At 28.2% G+C, this 19,531-nt stretch overlaps 3 protein-coding genes across 3 annotated transcripts; 1 reads left to right on the forward strand and 2 right to left on the reverse strand.

The window, feature by feature from the left end:
• Positions 1-1,481: 1,481 nt before the first annotated feature.
• LOC136085161 (zinc finger MYM-type protein 1-like) lies at positions 1,482-3,694 on the reverse strand. Its single transcript, XM_065806449.1, has 5 exons — positions 3,654-3,694; positions 3,440-3,557; positions 2,051-3,387; positions 1,672-1,861; positions 1,482-1,580 (listed from the first exon to the last, which is right to left on the reverse strand). The coding sequence occupies exons 1-5, from the start codon at positions 3,692-3,694 to the stop codon at positions 1,482-1,484; spliced, it is 1,785 nt and encodes a 594-aa protein (XP_065662521.1).
• Positions 3,695-5,911: 2,217 nt separating this feature from the next.
• LOC136084475 (uncharacterized) lies at positions 5,912-8,825 on the reverse strand. The gene is made up of 2 exons (XM_065804445.1): positions 8,766-8,825; positions 5,912-8,583 (listed from the first exon to the last, which is right to left on the reverse strand). The coding sequence occupies exon 2, from the start codon at positions 7,323-7,325 to the stop codon at positions 6,465-6,467; it is 861 nt and encodes a 286-aa protein (XP_065660517.1). The 5' UTR covers positions 7,326-8,583; positions 8,766-8,825; the 3' UTR covers positions 5,912-6,464.
• Positions 8,826-10,380: 1,555 nt separating this feature from the next.
• LOC136084476 (trypsin-like) lies at positions 10,381-13,999 on the forward strand. The gene is made up of 5 exons (XM_065804446.1): positions 10,381-10,488; positions 10,611-10,637; positions 11,037-11,235; positions 12,145-12,356; positions 13,635-13,999. The coding sequence occupies exons 1-5, from the start codon at positions 10,455-10,457 to the stop codon at positions 13,970-13,972; spliced, it is 810 nt and encodes a 269-aa protein (XP_065660518.1). The 5' UTR covers positions 10,381-10,454; the 3' UTR covers positions 13,973-13,999.
• The last annotated feature ends 5,532 nt before the right edge of the window (positions 14,000-19,531 follow it).

The following is a 19,531-nucleotide window of genomic DNA, read 5'->3' on the forward strand; positions in this document are numbered from 1 at the left end:
AAATGATCTTCATTCTTGATGTTAAGGTTTAACTTGGTTTAACTTTTTTTGAAAACCTTGTAATATAAAAATATATAAAACCTTTTATTTGACTATCAATATAAAACTATTTGTGTTTGTGTCTTTCTCTTTTGTGTTCTTAATTTTTCTTTTTCCGATTGTTCATGTCTGGAATAATTTTGTTCATAAACATGTTGATAAGCCCTGATATTCTCAAAAACCAGCTTTGATGCATACTTGGTTCTAATATCACTAATATTATGTCTAATGATAAACTTACTGAAGAAGAATTATTAGTCGCGGTTTCTTTAATCAAGCCCAAAAAAAGTATTGGAGTAGACAATATTACTTATATTGTAGCATCATTAATAATTCAATAAAACTCATTACAATCCCACTTTTGTATATATTTAATTTATCTTTAAAGAAGGAGTTTTTCCGGAAAAGTTGAAAATCGCTAGAGTTGTCCCAATTTTAGAGGCTGATTTCAATTCTTACATGTTTTTCAAAAATTCCAGAACAAATTATGTATGAAGAGTTAATTCTTTCTTAAGCAAAAATTATATTTTGTACAATAAACAATTTGGTTTTAAATCTAGTCATTCTACTGATCATGCAATCTCACATCTTGTACATGATATATTTAAAAGGTTTAATGAAAAAAAGTATACTTTAGGTAAATTTATAGATCTAAACAAAGCCTTTGATACAGTCAGGCCCGGATTAAGGTCTACAGTTCCCATAGGCTGTAAAAAATTTGGTGCCCCCAATTAAAATTTTTTTTTTACATATTTCTCTATTCGATACTTGAATAAATAATAAAACCTTATTTTAGGTTTATTAGCCACATCAATATGTACATGTATATAATACCTATGTGAAAACAAATAAAAACATAAAATTAAAATTAAACAAAATATATTTTAGATATATAAAAATATAAAATAATCATATTACAAAAAGTAACAAACCATTATTTTATACTTTTCTTTTTCTTGCTTTTTGATGGGCAAATGTGTTAATAGTATCATTAAAATCTAATTTTTCAACCAATTCTGCATCAATGCTAAATATTGCTAATGAATTCAGTCTTTCCTCCTTCATGGTTAACCTCAAGTAGGATTTTACTCTTTTAAGTACAGAAAAAGCTCTTTCGACTGAGCAGTTTGAAACTGCTGTACTAAGGTACATACGCATAACTACTTCTAAATTTGGAAACATACACTCTAATTCTTTGGTCTTGATGTACTTATACATAGAGAGAACAGATTTTACATTTTTATCCGTGGAAATTAATTTTGAAAAAAGAATACACTCATCTATAAGTAACTTGAGTTTTCAACATCATCAATAAAATATTTTGCCAAAGTTTCACATGTGTTCCTTATAACAATAGAACTCGGTGTTTTATACAATGTGGGTATACACCCATAAATATCTAATATTTTTTCATAAGCTTGTCTTCTTGAACTAAGTTGACATTAAAGAGTATCAATGATCACATAATATACATTTCTAATAAAATCTATTTTCCCTGTGATTTCTGTGAGAGGTTGAGATCTTGATTCATCAGCCATAGCCTAAAAAAAAAATAGTTTTTAATGTTGTTAATGTTTATGACTTTTTTCAAATTATTTTATGTATATTTTAAAATTAATAAGTTAAACATACCTTTCTCTTTTTTTTTCTCTTGAAATCTTTGGCATACTCCGAACAATCAGTAATTTCTACAGCCTTATTTTCAAAAACATCAAAATCATCTCTGATCTGTACCAAGTAATTTTCAAGGCCATTATATAGGTCTAATACTGTATGAAGATCAATGTCAGTTGATTGTAATTTTTTATTTGTAGCATAAAAACTAAAATCATATTAAACTTTATATTAATTTATTTATCTAGTAAGCTGACCCTAATAAAATAAAATAAATGAAAGCATAATTTATTATTTAAAAATAATTCATTTATAGAGTGAAAAATCCCTGTTTAATATTGAATTCCATATGCATATCATTAAACCAGTTTCTAAAGTTTTTAATCTTGCAAGCAACCCATTAGCTTCTACTTTATATACAGCTTTTTCTTTCTGATTATCAACTATACTATGCAAAGCTTCAATTATAAATGCATAAGAATTAAATAAAGCATGGCAAGCATCAAAATGAGCACTCCAGCGAGTTACTGATAAATTTTTTACACTAAGATTTTTCTTCAAATATGTTTTTAAAATGTCCCAACGTGCAGTAGAACTAGAAAAAAAATTGTATAGTTCCTGGAGAAGCATAAAAAATGAAGTAGCAGAATTACAACTTTCTGCTGCACACGTTCCGACCAAATTAAGAGAATGTGCAGAACGTGGTACATACTCTGCAAATGAATTAAAAATTTTAATTCTTGACTGCAATCCAGAATACTGACCTGACATATTTCTCGCATTGTCGTAGCTCTGGCCATGACAATTTTCAATTGGTATATTGTGTGAATTAAGAAAATCCATTACAGCATTGCTCATTTCTTCAGAATTATGACCACTGTTTGGAATGAATATTAAAAATCTTTCTGCAGGCACACCACTAGGTAAAACATATCTTAATGCAATAACAAGTTGATCGACGTTTGCTATATCAGGTGTAGAATCAACAATTAAAGAATAATACTTGGCTGCTTTTAATTCTTTTAATATAATTCTAATTATATTATTCTTCATCAAAAGTAAAAGTTCTTCATAGATTGTGGATGATAAATAAGACGGAGTTCCTTTCCCTCTATTCCCATATTTTTCTATATGTTGAGCAATAAAAGGGTCAAATTTAGCAAGTAACTCTAACGCTCCCAAAAAGTTCCCATTGTTAATTTTGTTAAATTGTTCATTATCACCTCTGAATGATAAACCCTTTGCACCGAGAAATTTAATTACTTCAACAATTCGATGAAGAACAGCTTTCCAGTAATTCATTTCATCAGTCACTTGTGTTGCCAATTGAGTGTCAATTCTACCTACATCACTTTGTAATGTAATAAAACTTAATGTATTATTTTTATGTGCCAAAGAAATTTCGTGCCTGGAAATAAGTAAATGTCCATTTTTCCAATCATTAAATCCAGCATCTCCCAGTTGAGTACTGCATCCAAATAATTTGCATGGAGCACAAAATAATACAAATTTTGAAATTAAATAAACAAGCCATTTCCGTGAAACATTTTCTCCGTTTTTTCGATTTTTCGTAAAGATTGATTTACTACAATAACGATCATAATCAGAATAAGATCGTTTTGATGAGGTAAAATCTTCATCAATGTTCTGATCATATCCAAATTTTGCAATATAATTACGACATATATTACTATTTGTCCAATCTGCTGGATCTTTAAAATTATTTGTATTATTCTGCGTAAGAGGATTAGGATTTTAGCTCAGATTTTTCTGATTCCTCATTTACATCAACAACTGATTGATCTGAAGAAGACGCAGTACATTGAATAGAAGTAGAAGTAGTAGAACAATTATTAGTAATAGTTATATCATTTGAAGATTCTAGTTTATTATCTTCAACACAACTAGGGGTAATGTTATTTATTTGTTTGAAAAAATTATTTAACCTAGGTATTTTACTAGGTAAAATCACTTCTTTTTCTTATTTAAAAATTACACGCTTTCTCGCTTGGGCTCCACTAATATGTCGTTTCTGATCCATTTTTACATAAATATCGAACACTAAACTATATATAAAACGCACTACTCGCACTGAAGTAAAACCTTTATAATTTAAATTTACAAGTTACAATTGTGTTAACAAAACATACGTACGATCAAACGGAGGAATTTTCGATGCACGTTACGCGTGTATACGAAATACTAATACTATTTAATATTTTATAAAATCATTTAAAATATTTTAAATAAAAAAAAATATTTTAAAAAAATTTTAAAAAGTAGTCATAAATTGGGTAAAAGAGTATAAATACTATTTTACCCAATTTATGACCATCGGTGGCGAGCTACGACAAATATAAATAAGTAAACGCACTGGCATTGTCTGCCGTCTGCGGCTCCACATACGTTATCGGTGTGCGACCGGTTCTACGGAAAAATAACAATCTAAAAATAAAACGAGGTTTAGAAGACCGCACGACAAAACGCATTGATTATTACTATTTCAAATTTCCGATATTATTTAAATAAAAATAACATCAGGATAGTATTGTGCTTATTGTCAATAATTATTTTACAGATTGTACAATTTTTCTAGTTTAAAAAAAAAAAAAAAAAGGATAGTATGTAGTGCCCGTGCCCCTAAATCCATGGTTGTGTAGGCTGAAGCCTACACTGCTTACGCCTTAATCCAAGCCTGGATACAGTTGATCATATAATTATTTTATCCAAACTCGAAATCTACGGTATAAGAAACTCAAACTTGGCTTAAAAGTTACTTGTTTAACAGGGAACAATATATTTCATACGAAAATGAAAAAACAGATAATATGACTATTACATGGGGTGTTCCCCAGGGTTCAATACTAGGATCCCTCCTATCTCTAGTTTATATGAATGATTTAAATAATTTTTCTAATATCCTCAACTCAATTTTATTTGCCGATGATACTAAATTATTTTATTCCAATAAAGATATTATTATTTTATTTTTAACAGTAAACAAAGAACTTGATAAACTAAGCCAATAAACTATCCCTAAATATTAATAAAACTAAATACGCATTATTCCATAATGCTTCTAAAAAAAAAAATATTCCATTGAAACTAACGAATCTTTTTATTGACAGTAATTTAATAAAAATGGAAATATCGTTAATATTCTCGGTCGTTACTCTAAATGAAAATATTAATTGGAGAGAACAAATAAAAGTAATTGAGAATAAAATTTCAAAAATTATTGGTATACTGTATAAAGCTAAACAGTTTTTTAACCAATCTTGTTTGAAATACATTTACTTTTCATTTATACATTATTACCTAAACTATGCAAATATTACTTGGTGCAGCACCAACGTTACAAATATAAATACCCTTCTCTGCAAAAAAAAACATGCTATTAGGATTATTACAAATGAATCAACTCTCTCATATAAAAATACTTTTTAGTAAACTCAATATATTGAATGTTTTTAAAATAAATCTTTATCAAATTCTTATATTTATGTTTAAACTTGATAAAAAAACGGCACCGCCTTTATTTTACTCAATATTTAAAAAAATAAATTATATATACAGTAGAAGGTTCTCAAAAAATAACTGTAGTCAATCCAAAACCTATTATTCAGCCCCTAAATACTCAACAAATCGAGGACCTAAATTATGGAATACACTTTTAATGATGATCTTAAAACACTTCGCTCAACCAATTTAAAACAAAACTTAGGCAAACTTTTCTACTAAACAACAATGAAATATTTTTCTTCTAAGGTGTTAAATAAGAGTACTCTTATGATTTGGTGTACGAGGCTTTTTTTGAGGGGTAAATTAAAAACCTGCGTTTACCCCTAAAATACTGAATAAGATTGACTGTGAGTGTCTTATTGATTGGTTTTGTGAAACCAAATGTTCCGATAAATTACCATTAAAAAATAAAATTAACCTGAAAAAATGGTACCAAGGGATATATATATATATATATATATATATATATATATACATATATATATATATATATATATATACATATATATATATATATATATATATATATATATATATATATATATATATATGTATATATATATATATATATATATGTATATATATATATATATATATATATATATATATATATATATATATATATATATATATATATATATATATATATATATATATATATATATATACTTAAATAAAATTAAGTAATATTTAGAGGTAGCAACTTTATAAGACTTTTTGATTTCAATATCGAAGATTCACGAAATTTTACTTATTGATTTCTGATTATGTAAATTGTTGTTCTATAATACTTTAATGTTTCTTAAGACTAAACAAACTTTAAAAACAAGCTTTAGCTTGATAATATAATCATGAAACAATATTAAACAATAGCTTCTTAAAAGTCTAGAATTGTTCTTAGTGAAACATAAGAGCCGCTTTCGTTGGAACAGGAAACTCTTTCCGATGGCTGGACACTTGTTGCAACAGATACTGTTTCTGAGTTTTATCGTTTGTCAAGGAAGAATTAAAAGATTTAATGAGTGCAACCCCTCTTTTTGCACAATAATTTACAACCTTTAGAACTTTTATAACCTTTACAACCTTTAGATGCTTTGACAAGAAGGTTCTTACTTCTTCCTTTCCATTTATTGCTAGAAGATTGAAGATATTCAATCTTCTAACAATAAATGTTGACAACCATAGAAGCTTTTACGGAAGAGAAAAATACCACAAGTGCCGACCAAATGCCTTGATATCAGACTCTCTGACTTTTATATTTGGGTACTTCTGTAGTAGAATTAGGAGATTCATATCATTGAAATGAGCTCTTGATGCAAGAGGAGCTTCAGGCCATTAGCGGGCATAGACCAGTGATACAAAAAGTGCAATGGACTCAATACCATCTTTTTTGCAGTAAGTTTGACCTGATCTTTAACCAGAAAAATCTTGATAGAATAAATGGCTTTAGCCATCCATCTGGTATGATGCATTGCTCCGGGTGCACAAAAACTAAATGTGCCTTCGCTTCCAAGAAAAACATAATATAGCTGTAGTAGCTCCTTGTAGTCATCACGGGGAAGTTCTGCATGTATCGCGTCTCTGAAAAATGATATCATATCTGCACGAAGACCAATGAGCATACCTTCAAAGTGGATGTCAGGTGCAGACTTAAAATCATGCTTGGTGATGAATGGCCACAAAGTTTGAAATCGGTTAAACAGGCCTATTTCAGGTCCACTGGATGGTCCAAGAACAGCAGAGAACACAGCGAGCACGACCTCGAACACTTGATGGCGACAAGCAATCCATACAAGTTCCTTTTCCAGAGCTCTTTCAAGTAGAGTGCAGGCACCGATGTTCAATCCTATGTTGGAAGCCGTTGTATCACAGAAAAATCCTTGAATCAATGGTTTGAATTGCCAGTCTTTTAATGTACGTAAGCAGGCATTACACTGTTCTTTGCCTGTGCCACGTCCAATCTTTGGGACAGCAAGCAGTTGGTCTTTTTCTTTCCCTAAAACAAGAATGGCTATTCGATCTACAAGTTCTTTGCTGTTGCCGGTATTGTCTGGAAGAAATTTTCCACCCCAGTGAAGTAGTAACGGATAATCCGTGTTGGCTGAGAATGATGGCTGTTGTGCAGTTGCTACTGCCTGCCGTGTGGCCATACGAGCACGTTTAATGGTACTACGAGAGCCACATCATCTAACTCCACACCAAGCGCTCGTGCTACTGCCCCAACAACAAACATGGCACCTCAATCAGGAAAGTTGACTCGGTCAAGTGCAGATGCCACTTTACTCGCGATTATGGATTTCTTTAACTTTATTATAGTTGGTGTAGAATTGGTTGATGTTGATGGAATAACGAAATTATCATCAGAATCAGAAGAAGACGAGGAGGAGCTGTCTGAATCAAGTTGAACAAGAGATGTAGATGGGACTGCAGTCTGCTGGGAACTTTCTCCAATCTAGCAGTTTCTAATAAAATTCTGCTTCTTTTACGGGACTCTTTGTCGGCTAATGACTGGTCCATTCCAGCCATGCTGGCACTTGAGGGATCTTCTCATTGCATTTGCAACAACTTCATTGATCATGAGTTGCATGGCATACTTGAAGGAGATATCAAACAGTTCTTCAAGATTAGCTTTATACTGTTCCTCATTGAACCGGCAACCATTTTTCTGCGTCAGTCGATGTTTCTTCAACAAACAGTATTTATCGTATAATATGCAAAGTTTCCGCACTCCAGAGTCAATACGTTGTGTAGAAATCCTAGCCTTCTTACAAATTTTTGAAGTCGCATCTATAGCCAGTTTTGAACTTCTAGCAATCGTTAGTCCATTTTCAATGTGGTGGAACATAAAATTTTTCAAGACTGCACCATTTGTCGGCAATCCAGAACCAAGAATTTCCTCTTCACACTTGCCAATCTGCCAAACTTGTGGTGAACTTCTGGTCATAGGCTGCGTCATTGTTATCTATGATATAAAAAAATTATCACAGAAATTTTTTAAAGTACTGTAATTCATTAAAACAGCTTTAAATTATTTAACACAAATATTAATACTGTTTATAAATTCATCAATCGTCTAATAATCGCCAATCGACAAAAAGCAACTACGCACTTAATTCCTAAAAAATTATTGGTCTTAGTTCATACACTGCTTACTTAAGACCAATAGATTAATAAAATAATACATTAATAAAATTGTTCATGCTATACACAATTTTAATCAGTTTTTACTTAGCGAGAATCCTGTCACGAACTTAAAATAAAAATTGTTCTTTTGATTGCTACCTCTAAATATGTTACAAATTAACCAAAAGTTATCCTGAACATTTCTATTACCAAATGGAATGAAGGGAACCTTGTGGAGCAGCATTCTTTTAAAATTTATTTTTTATAATTGTATCGTGGGCCGCCCTAAAAAAAAAAAAAAAAAAAAAAAAAAAATATGTATATATATATATATATATATATATATATATATATATATATATATATATATATATGTATATATATATATATAAATAAATTTAAGCGACATCTTTAATAGTATGTGTAATAATATTATAAGCATTAAAACATCATATACGGTATCATACTATTTATTTCTTTTTTCACATAATATTTCGGCTCATATAGTGAGAGCCTATTATCAAACTAATAAAACCGTTAAAAAATTAGAATAAACGTAACCAAATGATGTCATTGCAACGTCAGATATTCAACATTTTTAATTTTACAAAAAATGGTTTTCAATGGTGAGTCATCACCAAATTGCCATTGTCACTATTTAAAACGTTTTCTTTGGGTTTTGAACATTGTACACGTTGTATTTCAATGACCTCACGAATTTTTCTTGTGTAGTTGTTTGAAATAACAGAAAGTTTTAGGGTTCTCCCAGTTTGTTTTACCATTACAATGTTGTGAATGTTCTACTATTCCAGATGTTTCCCAGTTGGCTTTTGTAACATTATTTTTATGTTCTTGAATTTGTGTGGAAATCTTTTTTCTTGTTTCACCAATATAGCATACCCCATAATTAAACTTAATTAAAATTTTAAATTTAGTTTTTTAATGTGGATGATATTTTTTTTTCTTCCAAAATTCCACCCAAATCACGTAAAAAAACTGACATAAACTAAAGGCAACAAAGGTGTGTGGAAAACCGTAACATTTTGTTTAAAATCGTGTGAATGTTAAACCATAAGGTATTCTTTGTATTAAAAAAAATAAAAAAACTAGAAAAAGTGGTTTTGCAATATTATTACAGACAGCTCTTTCAACAGAGTAAATTTCAACAAGAGTAAAATTCTTTAAGACCCGCACTCTTATTTACATCCGAAATGCTACAAAAAGTTCATCGACCGAAACCACTTAGGACGGAAAATTTAGATGAACATTTAAATTTAAATAGCCATATAAAATTTGTTTAAAACAAAGTTGAGAAACTCTGGGGAAGATGTACAAGACAAAACATCTTGTTAAAAAAGTCTTTAAACAGTGCTACATATATCAACTTTGTAAAATAAAATTTAAAAAGTCTATTATTTACAACCCCATTCCACTTATCTGTAATTAGTCATAGAAAATGAAAGACACAAACATTTAAAATCCTACAATAAAAGTAACGGCTCAACCAAGAGGTTCTGTTTAAATAACAGTGAACCAATTTTGTTTTCAATTTGAATCCCACCACATTAAACCACCAGCACACCTCTAACAATACATTTCATCATAATATTGTTTAAAAAATATAACAGTCGTATCTCAAGAGCTATAAAGTTAAATTTTGTGCTGAGCGTTAGCGCAACATTCTTGGAAACTTAACTTAAACAATTCTGAGAATTTTAATCAGTGTTTGGGAGAGTGGTTAAACAAATTACAGTTTATGAGAGTGAACAAACAAGTCCTAGCTATGTAATAGATTGAAAATCGCTAAATAATAACGCAATACCTTGAAAACCTCAAACAAGTTCACAATAGAAAATCTCTAAACATCAACGCAAAATGATGAAGACGTTGTTTTTATTATCAATACTGGTTGCAACAATGCCAACGGCTTCAGGTACTTTAGTATTTCTTATCTTTTAGGTATTAAGTATTTTACTGAAGCATTTCGTTAAGGTGACGTCACGTATATAATTATAAACAAATAATAAAATACTGTAAAAACTGTAAAAAACTAAATCAAACTGTTCATGGATTTTTATTTAGCTTGCTAAGACTATTCACAACAATGGTGTCAAGCAAATCAAGTATTGTGCACGCAACCCTCATTCATTGCTTTGATGAGTCAATATTGTGAAAAAACATGCAACTACTGTAAACAAGTTTACCCTTTAAACTTTCTTCTTGAAATATGATTTAAAATTGTCGAATGTGAAAAAAGTATAAAAAAGAATAAAAATCTTCAGAAACTAAAATTTTTCTTATTTATAATTTAGGTTCAATACCTGGTGTTCTTCCAGCTGGTAAGACATTTTGTTTTCATGAACTACCAATAGTTTAACAGTATCAAGCGAATTTATTTGTATAACAATTAAAAAAATAACCGTTTGAGAAAATCGGTTGAGAAAATAACCGTTATTTTATTGCAAAGGTTTTTTTTTTTAGCTGTTATTATGCATAACTTAAAAACAAACTGGCAGTTCTGACATAAAACAAACTGACAGTTCTTAAAAACAAACTGACAGTATGTAAAAAAAAAATAGTTTCCAAAAGATTATTGATTTAACGCCATCGCATATTATATTATGTTATATATTATAGCGTTAAAATTTATAGTTAACTTAAAATTGTTTAAAAACCATTCATCAAATTGCTTTAGAATAAATTTGGTGCATCAAGTTTAGTTTAAGACTTTTTCCTAGATTGCGGAAATCCATCAATTCAAAGTAGTCGTGTAATTGCAGGAATAACTCCAACAAAAAGATCGTGGCCTCGGCAAGTATTGCTTTGGCAAGAAGGAAAAGCATTTTGCGGAGGAACACTTATTCACAGAGAATGGGTTCTTACTGCTGCTCATTGTATACACGGAATAGAATTTGACGCGTCAAAAGTATATACAAGGTAACAATAGTTCTGAGTATTTTTTAATGCTCTTATTAACAACATCTTTCTTTTTAATTTTGTTAAACAACCGTTGTGTTCTACTGTTGATGTGATTATTTGTTGTGGTAATTTAATTAACACAGTTGCTCGATGGATGTCAACTCAATTATAAGAGAACAATGGAGGCTGTTACTTACTCCTCCACCACTTTTCCTTTCGTCTGAATAAATAACTTTGTTTTGATAAATATTTCAATAAATAGTTTTTGACCTATAAACACATGTGCTGTTTATGAAGATAATGAATTTTGGGTTAAACAAAGAGTGGCCATATGAAACGTGATAAGAAACGATACTGATGGAATAATAATAAAAAAAAGTGTATAACCCAGGGTGGTAGTTAATATTAGACTTTCATAAAAAGTCTCAATTAGTCACAGTAAGTTATAGTAAGTTAAAGACACATCTGTAACAGAATATACCTTTTGCTTAGCCTTAGAGTATGGTTTCGTAAAAAAAAAACAAAAAAAACAATGCTTTAAATAATTAATGGGAAATTAGTGACAAGCTTTTATTCAAATACAGATGAAAAACAGAGATTTTTAAAATACAGGTAAAAAAAAAGAATCAAGATCTAATCAGAGTCAGGAAAGGATTTTGATTACGACAAAGTAAAAGCATGCAAAATTTATTTTAGCGCTTTTACGGTATTTTATTTTGAATGACCCCATTTTGCTTTAATTCAAAGATTGCTATACTTAAAAAGTATAAAAATCGAAATGTATATAAAAACTTTAACGTTAACATTATGTTGTAGGTTTTTAAAACATTTGAATAAAGCTAATAAACTGTAAAATTTAAAGTTTTATGTTTGATATTTTAATTTTAATTTAAAAAACAAAAGTTTTCTTTGGCTATTGAATTTAAGGACCGGAGAACACACTTTGAGTGTTAATGAAGGATCGGAAGAAGATATTCCAGCATTAAAAATCATAAAACATAGAGGTTATAATCCACAAACACTTGACAATGACATAGCACTTACAAAATTATCACGACCTTGTAGACTAAGTAGTTACGTCACCACTGCATGTCTACCAGCTACAGAAGCAGCACCGGGGTCCACATGCTTTATAACAGGTATACCATTTAACTTTTGTCACGTTTTATTTTATGCATTATAGTTTTTATTAAACTTTACAAATATTGCTTAGCCTAAGGTATATAAGAAAAATATTTATATGAAGTTTAAAGTATATAAGCAAAATGTGCAAGTACGTACACACGCAATACGTTTTAAGTTTGATTCACAGGTTATCCGTTTGGATATTTTTTTTAGTTTATTCAATAAAATAGAAATTCTTTAAGTCCTTTAACTACCTCCAGTGTGATTAGAACTGAACTATTTTGAGGCTTTTAATAGAAAACTCTTTATTTTGTGGTTTAAAAACTTTTGCATTTAGGCATTTTTCTTTTTTAGTGTTAATCAGCGGTGTTTGACCACCTAGGTTTTTGCTCTTGAAGCGATTTTTCTTTTTAATAGGAATCTGGTTTACCGATAATTGATTGATCTACAATAGCTTTTTAAAAATTCTTTTTTTTTTAATAAACATATTTACATATATTTGCTATTCGTATTATAAGAAAATGAGGTTAATGAGCTATCGACCTATCAAAAGCGTTTGAAACAACCGTATCAAACGCTTTAGATAGGTCGATAGCTAATCTTAGAGTAAAACTAGTAATTTGATTTACTTTTTAATTAATGCGTGTTCAGTTAAATGCTTTTTTTTGAAAACCAAACTTTTTTGTGTAAAGTATATTACTTTTATCAAAATGGTTATAGATTCTACTTTAAATTACACGTTCAAGTATTTTTGAAAATACAGAAAGTACTGATGCAGGTTGATAATTAGAGATTTCTTATTGATCATTATTTTTGTAAATTGGGCACACTTTTGCCAACTTTAAGTCGTTTTTTTAATTGATAAAATTAATAACTTTGTTTGCAACTGAACCGATGAAATTAAGTATACATATTCTAGTTGACAGTTATTTTATTCTGAAATAAACAAGTCGTCAGTTATAAAATATTATAATAAGTAAATCGGCAGTTATTTAATACAAATATAAGTCTCGTTTATATAGCACCGAGAAATATTCTATAGACAAAGATAATTTTGTTTCCCTTTCACTTCCATTAGAAATCAGTTAAACGACTGCACTTTAAATATCATGATCAATTTAAAGGTCTAAAAATAAAGACACAATTTGTCACAATTTTACAAATGAGGCCTTGTTTTTTTGTTGCTTTGGTCTTTAGTACTTTACTTACAAACTATAAGACCGAGTCACAGGTAGTGAAAAGGTAACTAAAAGTATATCAACTCAAACTTTAACTACAAAAATATGTTTTAGGATGGGGTAAAACAAGTCATCCTGGAAGTATGACAAACATTCTCCAGCAAGCAAAAATAAATGTTGTTGATCATCAAACGTGTGAAAATTTGAACAGAAGAACAATACCAGTTTCTATAACGAAAGGAATGCTTTGCGCTGGTGACGGTGGAGCAACTCAAATTTCTGGTTGCCATGGTGATAGAGGTGGTCCTTTAGTTTGCAACATTGGCGGAAAATGGCAAGTGTATGGAGCTGTTAGTCATGGATCTGGAGATTGCCGATCAGACAAAACATACTCTGTTTTCGCAAATGTTGTTTATTTTAGGTCGTGGATAGATAATGCATTGTTACAATAATTTAAAAAAAAAAATTACAAAAGTTAAGCATTGCAGTTTTTTTCAACGATCTAGTTGTTAATTTCACTTGAGTTATAGTAACAAGCTTATAATAAAAATTGAAATTAAAAAAAGCAGCATTAAAGCACTTAAAAAGGAACCTGCAAAACACACTAAAATACCATTTATTTGAATGTTGTGTATGCCGTGGTGTTTATAAAAACGAATTTTAATGGCATAGCTAGTTTTTTTGTTTTTATATTTTGCCGAGTCGGTATGAATATTTAAGTTGCAAAACATGCTCGTGAGATGCTATTTTATAGTTGCAGTTTAAAATAAAATATAACTATATTCGTATTTTTTGACATTAAAATTTAATTCCACATGCAATGTTTGGCAAGATATTTTCAAGTAAACAATACATTACACTGAATTTTAACCAAAAATAAATAAAAGCATAAAATTAACACTTTTCCAAACTTCCTTTTATTTACAAATATAAAAAAATAAACTAAACGATGAAATATAAAATTAATTTTGTTAAAATTAAACTATAATATATAGGGCCATTCCATGCCAAATGGTCCAACTTCAGAAATCAGCTCTATTCGACTTTTATAGATTTTGATGAAATTTTCTCAGCATTTTTGTTAAATATGATTTATAAAGATTGCAGAAATTTTAGATTACAATATTAAATGTTTCAAACTTATGTTTTATTTTTTAGATAATGTTGTAGGACATTTTGTAAGACACATCCAAACTTTGCTGTGACTCAGTAGCTATTAAACGAATTATTAGGCTATTACATTTTTGCAATGATACATTAAAATATCTCAAAAACTTGGTTTTTGATTAGCCGAAAGTGAATATTACAAAAAGTTTATTTAAAGTTTTGACTTAAGCCAAATTTTTGACCTATGTTTCACCGACTTACTAAAATTAGGCTAAAATTAGTCATCAGGTATTTTTATCGTTATTTTATTGAGCCGTATCTTCAGAAGAAAAACATTATTGGTATTTTTATTTTTCTGAAGCTTCTACATACTAACAAAATGATATGGAGAAAAATTCAGCTCATTTGAAAACATGTCGAGTTAACATAAAATAAATATGACGCCGAAAATGAAACAGCCTAAAATGATAAAAACTTTATTTGAGCATTTTTTTAAATTTTTTTCTGATTGGATAATTAGAAAGAAATTATTTTACATTCAAGAAACTGCGAAAAACATTTTGAAGTGACTTGTATTATGGAAAAAAAAAAAAAAGAAAAACTGATTCAAATGAGTAAAGTTAGGTCTTCAAGGTCATTGGTATTCTGCAATGGATGTTGAGGTCAGTAAATTAACTTTTTTTTTTTTTTTTTTTGCGGTGTAGAGCTAATTTTAATAAGTAAATTTTTATTCTATAAAAAAGTCTCTCTAAACTAAATTCAAAAGTTTTATATATATTTTTATCTATATTTTTGTATGCACAATGAAATGAGAACAAGATTTATTTGTTTACATCCTGACATGTCTGTTTAAAAGTTAAAGTTTGATTGCTTGTTTTATTGGAGAATTTGATGGAAGCCAATGTCATTTAAAAACTAACTACTAAAATAAAGGTTTAATTAACTTTTGCTCAGAACTTTTAAATGAGAAGTAGAGTTAGATTTCATTACAAACTTGTAATTTATTTAAAAGTTTAATTTAATTTGATTCCACCTCAAATCGTTGTTGTTGGTTAAATACACGCATTTACAGCGCCACTGGAACAGTGGCGCTGTAAATGCGTATTAAACCAACAACAACAACAAATATAATCGTTGCTAACTTAATAGTTTGCGAAGTATTAATCCAGAGAATGCAGATTGCTTGTAAAAATTGATTAAAAAAAAGCCATTTTCCCAAGTCAAATATTGTGCCCAAGTTGCTACAATGATTATAACTACAAATTCTACATATGAATAAGGTAAAAGTGTTAACCATATTGGTGAGATAGATATAATATGTTCAACTCACACTTTAAATGCTAGCCTTTCTGAAATTAGAATTTTACCTTTAGGAATGAAACGTATTAGTGACAGAGATCATGCTGGTTATATAAAGGGAGAAATTTAAAAAGTGCAATCAACTGTTGCTGAAAAAATTGCTTCTGTCAGCGGTTTATCACCAAGTAAGGTTCTGACACTTATTAGAATCAGTGTGCATTGTGGGAATCGTATTGAATTGTATTGAATTGTATTGCATTGCTGAGTCAGAGTTTTATTGATTATTGCTGATAATTAATTTTCAAATTTATTATTAAAACTAAAAGAAAAATCGTCAACACACAATTTTCACTCTTATACCGAACAGTTGGTCAAGAATAATTGGTGAATTTAGAGTAAAAAAAAAATTATCTGTTTTTATTGGTGCTAAAAATGTTCATATGCAGAAAACTACTATTAGTTAATTTAATTTAATTTAGTTTATATATAAGAAAGAAAATGGAATAGAAGTTGGATTTTCTAAATTCGGTGAGTTTATTGTAATCAGCAGTCTACTATTGGAGAAAGGTTCTTTATACAAGAAGACTTCAAAAAGATAAAAAAGGCGGATATAAAGCAAAGTTGATGTTAAACATGATAGAAATAAATAAGTTTGACAAGCTAAACTCGTTGCGACAAAGGTTATGACAATGCCACTAACATAGCAAGTATCTAAAAAGGAGTTAATTTTTTTCTTTAACTTAATACTTTTAATGTATTTTGTTTTATATTAAAATGTAAAACTCAAGCAACTCCAATTTCTTTTAACAATATATATTCTATAAAAGTTAAAAATAAATATAATTTGCGTTATAAAAATTTTATTCTTCAACCAGTTTTTAAAACTAATTTTGGCATTTTTTGGTACTGGTATTTCATTTAGAGGAGCATTTTTATAGAACAAAGAATAAAACTTCTTTTGTAATTTATATATACGAAATCTTTTACCTTAACTTTTATATATATATATATATTATATATATATATATATATATATATATATATATATATATATATATATATATATATATATATATATATATATATTTTAATAAACAAGACAAACTTTTTAATTAATAAAACCATTTTATTAATTCTAAACAAAACAATATATGTTTCGACTATCAATAGTCATCTTCAGTTGAAGTTTAATTTTTAAATTTGTTTAAATACCTATATAGTTGTTTATATAGGTGATTTTTACAATACCAATACAAAATGTAATTATCTGTGTACAAACTATTAATCTAATTACAAAAATACAACCAAAACTATTATAAGAATAACAAGTCATACTAAAAAACAAATAGGAAGTGACGAAACAAATTTAAAAATTAAACTTCAACTGAAGATGACTATTGATAGTCGAAACATATATTGTTTTGTTTAGAATTAATAAAATGGTTTTATTAATTAAAAAGTTTGTCTTGTTTATTAAAATACTTACATTTTTTGTGCTGAAAAGAATTTTTGGATATATATATATATATATATATATATATATATATATATATATATATATATATATATATATATATATATATATATCTATATATATCTATATATATATATAATTGTTTTTTGACGAGATTAAATAAAAATAACTATATGATTTTTACTACTCAGGTTAGTAAAAATCATGCAGTTATTTTTATTTAATCTCGTCAAAAAATCAATTACATATTGTATATAGCTCTAATATCATTCATCGAGCACTCTTGCTGAATATATGCTCTTATATATATATATATATAATTATATATATATATATATATATATATATATATATATATATATATATTTATATACGTATGTGAATATATATATATATATATATATTTATATATATATATGTATATATATATATATATATATATATATATATATATATATATATATATATATATATATATATATATATATATATACAAATATATATATGTATATATATGTATGTATATATATTTATTTGTTTGTATGTTTAAATGTGTATATAACTATATTTGTATTTATGTGTGAATATTTATTTAACTTTTATTAAAGAACTATATTTTATTTAAAATCTGCTTCGGCGGTTCTTGATGTCAAGATCCTATGATCTTCTGCGGGTTTCCGCGTTCTTATTGTAACCTTAACAAAATTTGTAGTTTTTACTATATATATTGTATGTATTTTATTCATTCTTATATTGTAAAACTTATTTTGAATAAATAGAAAGAACAAAAAAAAAAAAAAAATGAAGACTTTGAACAATAAAAAAAAAGAAAAACTTTGAACCAGATGAAACGTTAACTTTTAAGCAACAGATAAAAACATATCACGAAACTCTTGAATCCTTATAATTACCTGTAGGGGACTTCATAGGTATATTAGTTTTAAAAGTATCAGTTTTTTTTATTAATTAGGTGCCCCAAGAAATATTTATGGTCTTATCGCGGATGAGCACCGTGGATGAGCATTTAATAGGAAGTTCACGCCTCCTTTCTGACCGATGTCGAAAAACTTGCTCATAGGTGGGGTTTGATTCACGGATACTTCGTTTCTGAGGCAAGTGCGCTACCACTGCGCCACAGCTGCATTTTAATCTGAATTTTATCTCAGCTGTAGTTTTATCTCAACATTATTTTATTGCCAAATATTGAAGCAACTACTTGCGATCACAAAAAAATGAACTTGAATCAAATGAGTTAATAGTTTTGATCAATTTTTCTGAAAATTAGTCTTTTGTTGTGCAAAATGCTGTTTAGCGATTTTACTTGGAAAACAGCCAAGTTTCATGGCACCCTTTTGTTGTTTATTTTAAACTGAATGACGTAATTTAAAAACAAATGTTATTTTATTGTGATTGTTTACATGAATCATGATACAGTTTCTGTTCATGAGTTTTTTGGTAAAGCGTTTGCTGAACTCATAAGTGTTGGATGTTTTTATATGGACGTAAAACTATGCCCTAATTAAATTAGTATATTTCATAAGCTTTTAGAAGGATAAGTATACAATTATGCGAAGTTGCTTCTTGATCGTTGGTTAACGGCAACCGATTAGCTTTTGCTCGTTTATCAGAAACTCAAAGGCAACGCAAAAAAAGACATGAGGAGTGGCAAGAAGCTCATTAACGAAATCAATTTAAAATGGTAACTTACTGTTACAGTCTAAAAAAAAAAAAAGCTTAAACTACATAAGTAAATTATAAATTGATTTATAGCGTTTAGTTTTGTACTAAACATAACTGCATAAACATTACACGTACATTTAAGGGCGTGTCGTCATTATCAGAAATCTATCAGATAATAAGAATTGAAAATAATAAATTATCAGATAATAAGATGAATAACAGATAATAATAAATTATCAGATAATAATAATAATTAAGTTCAAATTTACATGACTAATAATTAACTATATCTTCATAAAATTTTTTTTCAAGAAAAAAGTTTTATAAATTATAAAAACTTTTAAATATTATTTTATTCAAGTCAATTGAATAGCAGTCTTGTTAGAGAACCACGATGTAGCAGATTTTATTGAAGTTTTAATGATTCCATCTATCAATGAAACCCCAACTG

The sequence above is a fragment of the Hydra vulgaris genome, chromosome 09, assembly GCF_038396675.1.
Source record: "Hydra vulgaris chromosome 09, alternate assembly HydraT2T_AEP".
Lineage (NCBI taxonomy): Eukaryota > Metazoa > Cnidaria > Hydrozoa > Anthoathecata > Hydridae > Hydra > Hydra vulgaris.